The sequence below is a fragment of the Peromyscus maniculatus genome, chromosome 23 (assembly GCF_049852395.1).
Source record: "Peromyscus maniculatus bairdii isolate BWxNUB_F1_BW_parent chromosome 23, HU_Pman_BW_mat_3.1, whole genome shotgun sequence".
Classification (NCBI taxonomy): domain Eukaryota; kingdom Metazoa; phylum Chordata; class Mammalia; order Rodentia; family Cricetidae; genus Peromyscus; species Peromyscus maniculatus.
In genome coordinates this window covers 51538894-51550183 of record NC_134874.1, presented here as the reverse complement: position 1 = coordinate 51550183, position 11290 = coordinate 51538894, and the positions used below count along the sequence as shown (strand labels likewise).

The 11290-nt window shown below is 40.7% G+C and overlaps 1 protein-coding gene across 2 annotated transcripts in view; it reads right to left on the bottom strand.

Moving 5' to 3' along the window:
* Window positions 1-287: 287 nt before the first annotated feature.
* The window catches only part of LOC102928204 (vomeronasal type-2 receptor 26-like), a 144767-nt gene continuing 133764 nt past the window's right edge, over window positions 288-11290 (bottom strand). For both annotated transcript variants that reach the window (XM_076561402.1, XM_076561403.1), the window contains 2 exons: window positions 3205-3271; window positions 288-465 (listed from right to left, as the gene is read on the bottom strand). In XM_076561402.1, coding sequence (XP_076417517.1) covers window positions 384-465; window positions 3205-3271 — 149 coding nt within the window. In that variant the 3' untranslated portion in view covers window positions 288-383. The remainder of the gene's footprint in view (window positions 466-3204; window positions 3272-11290) is intronic.

Genomic DNA, 11290 nt, shown 5'->3' with positions numbered 1-11290 from the left:
AATCTGGAATGGTTAATTGAGAGCATTTGGGAATTTTCGCTATTGAGCAATGATTTACTTGAGTCTGAAAAATCAAAGGAAATGTGGGCAAATGCCAGAGAGCTGGTGCAGAGAATTGGCTTGAAGTAAAAGGGGAACCTGAGCAGAAACCCACAAGTACTTTTGTTCCTAGTAGATATGGATCATTGTTTGACGTGTCCAGAAAGTCATTATCCAAACACAGAGCATAACCACTGCCTCCAGAAAGCAGTAACATGAAGATCCTTTGGGAAAGACACTCACCTACTTGGTCCTGGGCGTCTCTGCACTAACAGCGGGTGTTCTAGTGTTTTTGTGAAGTACCACCACACTCCCATTGTCAAGGCCAACAATCAGGTTTTCACTTACATCCTGATCATCACTCCGATCTTCTGTTTTCTCTGTCCATTGCTCTTCATTGGCCGTCCTAACACAACCACCTGTATCCTGCAGCAGAGCACATTTGTAGTTCTGCTTATGGTGGCACTCTCCACAGTCTTGGCCAAAACTATTACTGTGGTTCTGGCTTTCAAGATAACTGTTGCAGGGAGACTGATAAGGTGGATAATGGTATCTAGAGCACCTAACTTCATTATTCCCATCTGCACCATTATCCAACTTGTGCTCTGTGGAATTTGGCTGAGCACCTCTCCTCCATTTATTGAGTCAGATGCTTACTCTGAGCATGGACACATAATTATATGCAACAAGGGCTCCACTATTGCCTTCCATTCTTTCCTGGCATACCTCTGTGGATCTTACAGATTACTCTATGTTTTTCTTAATACATAGAAGTCTTCAAGCCTGTTTAGCACAAATCCAATTGTCAGAGATCATATAGCAATTTGAGATTTTATATTTGTTGGTTCTGTTTACTGATGAAATTGATCTTCATTCTCTCCTCTTCTTTTGTTTTTACATAGTTCTCTAAATTAGAAAGCCTGTTTTCATAAAAATCCATTCTCTCTCTCAATCAATATGAAAGACAATATTAATGGGATGCGTATGTATTCTTTACCTCTTCCAAATTGCATAACTTTGCCTTTACAGCATTAAATGTTTTCATATGTATCCAGGTGTTTTTGATGCCCTTGGTATGTTTCCTGGATTCATTGTGCTTACATTTCATGTATGCTTTTGCTATGTAGAAAGGCACATTTTTTTAAAAATGAATATGATTTTGACATGAAGGAATTACTCTGCCAAAAATACTGCATAATTAGCTGCATACTAGAATAGAATAGACCAATTCGTTTAATTATAACCCAACGTCAGATATCAGTTAATAAGATATTTACCCAATTACATGAAGCTTCTGTTAAATCTGTAAAGATTGTGATATGTCCTGCTATAACCAGTTCTGTAGAACCTGTGCTCATGTCTATCTTTGACTATAGATATCAAAATGGCTTTTCTACTCACTCACTCACAATTTTTCAATTTTGATAAATGACTCTATATTCTTTATTGTGTAACTCCTGCGTATTTATGAGTACTCATTTCTCCATATTTTATCAGTATTGCTTAAGAGATATGTAATTCTTTGGGAACAACATTTCTGACTCTTCTTATTTCATGTGCAGTGTACATTTGCATAAATATGTAAGACATTATGTGCTGTGTGCCTTGTATCTTGTCGTTTGTCAAGTTTTTTGTAGTTTACAAGCTATAAACTTTCAAGAATAAGATAGAGGATAACTTATGTCAATCACTACAGGTAAATTGAAAACAAGCCAGAGTCTATCTTTGTGAGTGGGTTCATCAGGGTGACTGTTATAAATACATTTTCTCATACGATAAGTTGTTATCATGGTTTGCCTTCGGTCATCTCCTCCCAGATCCTCCTTAAAGCCAACCAACCAACTCCCTGACCCCTTTTTCTCTCTCTTTAGGAAACAAACAGGAAAAACACCCAACCAGAACAAAATAAAACAAACAACAACAAAACTAGGTAAAGTTTGTAGAACACATGGAAAGGTAGGCACACACACACACAAACACACATTTACACACACAGGTGTCTTGCCTGCAATTTAAGCTAGTGCAACTGTGGCATAGATTTTGAGGGCGTAACCAGTCAACATCTGATTTGACTTTAGGTCCACTCTATGGAAAACACCCCTGACACTTTTGTGTGTGTGCCAAACACCTGAAAGTAAATGGAACAAGGGGGGAGGGTAAAACCAAATGCCACTGTTCTATTAAAAGGCCATAGCAATAAGATGACTCCTAATGACATTCTGGAATAGATCAGTGCCTTCCTCAACCACTGTCAGAGAAGCTTCCTCCAGCAGCAGATGAGGGCAAATAGAGAGACCCACAGTCGGACATTATGCTGAGAATGATAGACCTGGGAACTCTCAGCCCTGAATGTTATGTCTCCCTCTAATCCCTCCCCTCAGGATGTAGGGATCACTGTGGTAGATGAGGCAGAAAGAGTGCTGGAGGGAGAAGGACATGTCAGAAGAATATTGAGATTACAAATGCCATATAACCCCCTGGACAACTCTGCTGATGTCCACGCCAATATTTCCTCCCATTGTGTTGACTTGTGTTTCTATAAATCTGAAGTTAAATAAACCCTGCTTCCTGTAAGTAGATCTTTGCCAACTATTAGATCATAACCACAAGAAAAAGTAGTAGTTGAGTGGCTTGAGAGAAGAATGTGAGAAAAAAAATTAGAAATCACTGTGGATTTTACAAGCATTGATTGGACAGTTGCATGTGATATCACATGGAGTCCATGAGGTAAGCTAGGCATCAGCCAATAAAAGGGCACCACCTAGGGCTGGGTTTTATCTTTGTATTTCAGAGAAGCGGTTGGTGAGAGAGCAGTTGGATTCAGTTTTTTCTGCTAGATTTGGACTTTTCAAAGCCTGTCGGATCTCGACTCAGTGAGTATATTTCCCAGGTCTTCACTTTAGGCTTTTGTCATTTGTTATCTATTCATTGCTTTATTTACATTTTTTGGTTTCGGTTTTGATTTTTGCCTGTAAATGCTTTTTCCTCATTTCACCTCATTTTCATTTTTATCAACTTTTTTCTTTGTCATTTTTGCCTTTGTTCTTGTGTAATTCACACATATGGTGGTATATATTATCTCTATAGCATGAGGAATTTGATCATGACTTCCCATATCTGACTATTTTGCATTATAATCATATTTACATGCTCTATTTCACTTACCCACACATTGAATGTGACAAGTACTTCCAAATGATCTGAGGTTCTTTCCTCTGCTTGTTCAGGATCCCTAGGAAACAAAATGTGACAGTTGTGTTTGTGGAACTGGAATATTTGAAGTAACACTTTCTCTAGTTCCAAATGTTTTCCTGAGAAAGGCATTTCATTCATTTGATGTCCGATTATTGGACTTACCTCAAAGTTGTGTGTATGTTCTGCTTTGTGTCAATTTCTATTTGTGGACGAATCATAATGTTCCTGGGTGACCATGAAGTATGGTCTTAATGTGTTGTTGAATTTGGTGTGAGCTATATCTCATTAAGGATTTTCTAATCTATATTAGTCAAGGATATTGCCTGATACTGACCTCTTTTTAAGTTTTATTTACTTGGTGTGAGAATAAGGGTAATGCAAATTTGATGAGAAAAAATTGAAAATGTTCCTTCCCTCAGACTTATAGGATACTGAAATATCTGCAGAACAGTGCTGTTCTATGTTGAGATGATAGAATTCATCAGTGAATTGTCCTGGTCACTGTATGAGTCTTTCTTGATACTCAATACTTTCAGAGTGCTTTGTCTAGTTTTATTTCCTAGACTTTAACTTTCCCTTTGACTTATTATTTCCCTCCTTCTTGGATGTATTTTTATTTTTTATCATGAGAGGGAGGGAATGGCCAAAGCTTACAGAAGGACAGTGATGCATGACCAGATCTTCCTTTCAGACAAAAGATCATTAGTAAAGATGGTCTGGACACTCTGTGGGTGTCTGAAGTAGTTTTAGTCCCACCAGACAAAGTGTGTCTCCATTAACTTCATGGTATTTAGGGGAAAGGAGTTGCTTCAAAACCAAGAAGCAGGCTTGGTTAATATGAGACTTAGGTTACATGACAAAGGATGGGATCTGGAATTTAGGCTACTGAAGAGCTCATTGATCACATTCATGGGGTGGATGGGAGAGATATGGTCAATATGTGACTGTGTGACAGCAATGAATCTGTCTTGGCTTCTGAGAAAGTAACAGGAGAGGGATGGGGAAGGAAAACAGCCCTCTCTGCTAAGGGCATTTGTCCTTGGGGACAAGAACATGAACGGAGAAAATTTTTTAATAATTTAACAGAAAATAATTTCAAAAAATCACTGTGGTTTTTTCCGAGCCTTGATTGGTCCATAGCATGTTACATCACAGGGAATCCTTGTGAGGTATGCTAGACACTAGCCAATCAAAAGGCACTGTCTTAGGCTGGGTTTTGTCTGTACTTCAGAGAGTCCATTGGTTGGTGGGAGAGCAGTTGGACTCTGTTGTTTCCCATACACTTGACCTTTTCCTTGACCTGTTGTATCTGGACATAGTGAGTTTGTTTCCCAAGTTCTCAGTTTGTGATTTTATCAATTGTACTTAATTATTTCTTTATTTCTTTATTTACTGAAGCAACATACCCTTACATCCAAATTTTGAAGTCAAGTTACCTTTAAAATATACATTTTGGCATAACTCAACAGCTTTTGCAATCAAATGTTTTTCTTCACTTACGAAAACAAAGAGAACATAATCCAGATTCTCTGTGTGGTAGCCATCTGTATGTGGCTTATGTTTTATATTACCTTGAACCTATTGCTTTAAACTGCAGCCTTCTAAGACTGAAAAGGTGCTGTGGCTGCTGGCTATGCCCACTTCAGCTTCCCAACATGGCGGGTGGTACGTTTTCCGCCAGCTTTGGGAGCCATCAATTCTCAGAAATAGTGGGTCTATGCTTCTTATCAAAGCAGTGTGTAGCCCAGAAACCTCTTTTTGTTTTGTACTAGCAAAGGCTAAATCCACCATGCAGCTTAATGTGCCACTTGCAGAGGCCTCATTTCCACCATACTGCAAGTCAAGTACACACACGCCAGGAACCTGCCAGGAACTCAAACTGGCAGCTGCTGCTCATTTGAGAGACACAATTAGGAAGCTGTTTTTAGTTCCGTTTTAGAATCTTTTCCCAGGTTTTAGGTGGAAACTCTTGCCAACTCGTTGGGCGCCATTTGTAGCTAGAGTTTTCCTGCTTTGCCCACAGTCAGGACAAATCTTTGTCACCCGCCAGTCCCACAGCTGCTCAGACCCAACCAAGTAAACACAGAGACTTATACTGCATACAAACTGTATGGCCGTGGCAGGCTTCTTGCTAACTGTTCTTATAGCTTAAATTAGTCCATTTCCATAAATCTATACCTTGCTATGTGGTTGGTGGCTTACCGGTGTCTTCACATGCTGCTGGTCATGGTGGCAGCTGGCAGTGTCTCTCTCCTCAGCCTTCTGCTTCCCAGAATTCTCCTCTCTCCTTGTCCCACCTATACTTCCTCCTGCCTGGCCACTGGCCAATCAGTGTTTTATTTATTGACCAATCACAGCAATTTGACATACAGACCATCCCACAGCAATTTACATTATTGGTTTGGGTAGTATTTTTTCCCTATAATTTCTTTTTCTTCATTTCAACTTGTTTTCCTTCTATCAACTTCTTTTCTTTGTCATTTTTGGCAAGGTTTTTGTGTATTTTACAAATTTATTGTTATATATTAAATGCATAGGATGAGGAATTTGATCATGACTGATATCTGGCTGTACTCTACTTTGATGATAGTTATATGCTATATTTTACTTCTCAACACATTGAGTTGGACAAGTACTTTGTCAAGGGGACAAGTCCCATTGAATTGGACCCATTATACAAAGGCTATCCCCCTGCCTGCTCATGACCTGGAGTGAACAAAAATGTGACACTTGTGTTTATGGAACTGGCATGTTTGTAGTAACACTTTCACTAATTCCAGGTTTTCTCCTGAATTAGGCATTCCATTCCACTGATGTCTGATTTAGGACCTACCTCAGTGGGTGTGTATGCTGTGTTCTTTGGCAGTTTCTGTCTGTTTGAGTGTTCCTGGTTAAAGACATCTTGATCATGAAGTCTGGTCTTATTAATGTGGTGTTGAATTTGATGTTAGCTATCAATTACTCTCATTTATGTTTTCCAATCTGTCACTCATGGATATTACTTGACACTGGGATCTTTTTTAAATGTCTTCTATGGTTTGGAAATTAGGGGAATACTTCTTTTATGAAATGTGCTTGAAAGTGTGCCTTCCTTCAGTTTTATGGACTACTGAAATACTGTGGATCATTGCTGCTAGTTGTTGAGATTGGACAAGTTGATTTCTAGTTTGTTGGTTTTGGCTCCTGGGATTTAGATTTGCTGTTTCTTATTTATATTTATGTTTTTCAGTTTTCTTTATATTTATTCTTTTTTCATACAGTACATCCTCCTGTATGTATCCATCCTGACTGCATCCTCCCCTCCCTCCACTCACCTCCTCTCTCCACCTGATCCACAGCTCCTTTGTTTCCCTTTAGAAAAGAGCAGACTCCAAGGGATAGCAACTGAACATGGAATAATGAGATGCAATAAGAGTATATTTAAATTTTAGTTTTTTTCTTTTTTAATGTGTAAATACTTTTGAAGAAACATTTAATTTTTTGTTCTTTGAGAATTTCATTTTATTTTTATTATTAATTTTTTTCTTTTCATTTTACATGCATACACAGATTCCCCTATCCTCCCTCCTCCTGGTCCTGAGCCTTCCCCCCAACTTACCCCTATTCCCACCTCCTCCAAGGCAAGGTCTCCCATGGGGAATCAGCAGAGCCTGGTACATTCATTGAGGCAGGTCCAAGCTCCTCCCCCTGCACTAAGTCTGCACGAGGTGTCCCACCATAGGCACTGAGTTCCAAAAAGCCTGCTTATACACCAGGCATGGATCCTGATCCCACTGACTTGGGGCCCCGTAGCCAGTTCAAGCTAAACAACAGTCTTGCCTATCCAGAGGGCTTAGTCCAGTCCCATGGGGGCACCTCAGCTATTGGTCCACAGTTCATGTGTTTCCTCTACTTTGGATAGTTGTCTCTTACTTTTTCTGATCATGATCTCAATCTCCCTTGCTCATAGAATCCCTCCTCTCTCTCATTGATTGGACTCCTGGAGCTTGGCCTGGCACTCGGCCATGGATCTCTACATCTGCTTCCATCAGTTACTGGATGAGGCTCTATAATGACAGTTAAGGTATTCACTGTTCTGATTACTGGAACTGATTACTGATTACATTTAAGCTTCTATAATTAGGACAGTTCAGGCACCCTCTCGACTATTGCTAATAGTCTAAGGTGGGGTCATCCTTGTGGATTCCTGAGAACTTCCCTAGCATCCTGTTTCTCCCTATTCCCATGGTGTCTTCATTTATCATGGTGTCTCTTTCCTTGCTCTCCCACTCTGTCCCTGTTCCAGCTCAAACCTCCCCATTCCCTTATGTTCTCATCCTCCATTCCTTGCCCTCCATTACCCCACCTCACCCCCAGTTTGTTCATGTAGATCTCATCTATTTCTCCTCCGCTGGGCTATCTATGTGTCTCTCTTGGGATCTTCATTGTTAGCTAGCTTCTCTGGAGCTATGGGTTGTAGTCTGGTTATCCTTTGCTTTACATCTACTATCCACTTATGAGTGAATACCTACCATGTTTATCCTTCTGAGTCTGGGTTATTTCACTCAGGATATTTTTATATATACACATTCTCATAAGCAATTGCATGATACATTTCCATACATGCCTATACTGTACTTTGATCATGTTCCTCTGCACTATGTCAGTCCCCCACCATATCTTTGTGACTCATACTGTGACTTTACACAAGCCTAGCCCTCTCCTTCCTGTGACCAGGAGAGACAAAGTAGATCCTGTTTCTGTTTGTGGAGCTGCCTTGTCTCCTGTAGAATTCTATCTAGTTTAGCTACTTTCCTTAGAACACAACAGTTCTCTAGTCACTGTGCTGAGTGTGGATTCTTCCCACAGTCTCCTTATGTGCTATGCTGTTGTTCCATTTGATACAAATGTTACTTCTGCCATTCTGACCATGAACAAAGGTCTCTTTAGTGTGTTGGATGATGGAGGTGAAGTATCAGGGACTCTCATGAATGATTTTCACATCTATGTTCATCAAGGAAAGGAGCTAACATTTGCTCCATTCTTTGAGCTTACTTGGTTGTGGGATCAGGCTAACACTGACACAGGGATGAGTTTGGATGTGGGCCTTTGCATTTTCTCTCTTGAAGAATTTTCTATAAACCTGGACTTCATTCTTCTGCTAAGCTTTGAATGATTCAGGGAATCTATGAGATCTGGAGTGGTGGAGACAGCCATCAGCAAGATCAGAAGCCCTGGTTAACCAGCAGTCCTGCAGGTCCTGTTGGCCTCCCTCTCCCCTTGAAGAGAGCCAGTGATCCAGCACTTACAACCAGTACACATCCTGGGAAGGGTCACTTTAAGGAGGAGGGTGTGGAAGAAAGAGGCAAAAGATGCAGAAGCTACACCATGCCTCACAGATCCTCCTGCCTGGAGGCGATGCCCGGTTCAGACAACACAGTCCCAGGAAGAGATGCTCTTGTTGCTGACATCATCAACACTGCTACAGAGGACATTTCAGTCAACAGGAATTCTGTTGACTCCCGGCCTGGCAATCTCTCCTCCCCTGAATCAGTCTTCGATGCAACATCCACGGGATTTCTGAACCTGGGCTTCTCTGAAGAAGATTCATCCCAGGAGCCAGACATTCCTAGTGACCAGCCCCAGGTGGCACCCACAACATCTGGATCCAGGCCATTCAGGGTCTGGAAACTGGTGAGCTCTGGTTTTGACTGGTGTTGCAGGGGCCTGTTCTCTTGGCCATAATTGAATTTTGAAAATGTCTATTGCCCATAAATTTATAGGTAACAAGAATAGCTAAATAAAGTGAATTTTCAGCAGTAGCTTCTATTTGGAAATAGATTGTCTGTATTTGAGACACAGTGAGGGGCTCTTCTATTTTGTTTAAATATATATTTCAGAAAATCTTACTGAAAAGTAAGTTCAATTTTTACTATACTAAACTAAAGGATTTTATGAAAAGGACTCAATTCATTAACCAATCAATTCTATCTAGATTGTATTTTGTTCTTAAAATATATCAAAGTGTTCTCATCAGGTTTAACAAGAATAATGTAGCACTTTGGGAAAAAGATGCATCCTAGCAGCCCTGCACTGGAAGTCAAGATGGAGAAGACCTCCACAGCCACCATGGCCTTGTCCTTGGTGCTGTGGTAGACAGGGAGGAAGGTGACCCAGACACTGCAGAACACCAGCATGCTGAATGTCAGGAACTTGGCTTCATTGAATGTGTCAGGCAGGTTCCTGGCCAAGAAAGCCAGAGTGAAGCTCCCTAGGGCCAGGATCCCCAAGTATCCCAGCACACAGTAGAAAGCAGTAAGTGAGCCCTTGTTGCACAAAATGATGATGTGACTCTGTTCAGAGTGTGCATCTGCCTCAATATAGGGAGGTGAGGTTCCCAGCCAGACGCCAAGAAGAATAAACTGGATCAGGACACAGATGGGGATGACAGAGTTATGGATGCCTGAGACAAGCAGCCTTCTCATTGTCCTTCCTGGCTTCAGGGCTCTAAAGGCCAGAATTACAGTTATAGTTTTGGCCAAAACAGTGGAAAGAGCCAGAGTGAACACAAGTGCAAATGTAATTTGCTGCAATATGCAGGAGGCTGTGCTTGGGTGGCCAATGAAGAGAAAGGAACATAGAAAGCAGAAGAGGAGGGAGATGAGCAGGATGAAGCTGAGCGTCCGGTTATTGGCCTTAACAATGGGTGAGTCTTGGTGTTTGAGAAAGATCCCCAAAACTACAGCTGTGCTGACAGAGAAGCACAGAGCTGTGCAGGACAGAGCGTTGCCCAGAGAATCCTCAAAGGACAGGAATGTCACTGACTTGGGAATGCAGATGTTTCTTTCAGGGTTTGAATACTCTTGAAGTGGGCAAGGGATACACTCCTGCTGATCTATGGGAAGAAATGAATCAACATTTAAGCTTCTATAATTATTTACATTTTGTACTTCTACCATGAAGAGCACTGAGGTTGTGTGTAGCTTTGTTCATTGTGCCTTACTATCATGTCAAGAAGGACACTAACTCTTTAGACATCCCCTTCCTAATGTCTGCCATGAATACCTCATGGTACACCATGAGCTGACAAGTTTATTCTTGTTTTTCTAGGGCAATGAAAATAAAATTGTCATATACTTGTTCAATTGAAGTAAAACTGTGAAGTAATCCTTTAAAGAATTCTAAACTTAAGTCATACCAGCTTGATCAGTCTTCAGCTGCTCATGTGTGTTATTTTTTTTGTCCCCACCTGCTGGCAGTAGGGACAAATCTCTCTCAATCACATCCCCCAAGTAAACACACAGAGGCTTATATTAATTATAACTATATAGCCATTAACTCAGGCCTACCACTGACTAGCTCTTACACTTAAACTCAGCCCATTTTTGTTAATCGATATGTTGCCATGTGTTCTGTGGCTTCACCTGTGTGCTGTTACATGCTGCTCCCTGGAATGCGGGCTGGCCTCTGCTGACTTAGACTTCCTCTTCCCAGAATTCTTCTTGTCAGTTAATCCTCCCTATACATCCTGCCTGGCTACTGGCCAATCGGAATTTTATTTATCAACCAATCAGAGCAACACATTCACATCATACAGAAAGAGATTCCTCATCACAGATGCAGGCCAAACCAGTCAGAAGAACAGTGATCCCCTGCTACACCAAAGGCCAAGCTAACAGCCAGAAGGACAACTTCCAACTTGAACAGGAATTCCCAACTAGACTAGAAAACTAAAGAGGAAACAGAAAGCGAGAAGGAAAACACCCAACCAATGAAGAGTAACTCAGAATTCAGGCACTAGAACTAATCATTCCAAACCCAGATGAATAAATGCCAGAATAAAAATACAATCAACAACAGCTAGAGCAATATGACCCCACAAGAGCCCATCTATCCTGTGACATCAAGACCTTAGTATTTCAACATTGCCAAAGCAAAAGAAAATGACCTTGAAACAACTTTATTGAATATGATAGAAGTCCTTAAGGATAAATGAAATACTCCTTTAAATAAATTGATGCAAAGCGAATCAAAGAATAAGATGAAATGAACAAATAACTTAAATAATGTCAGGATA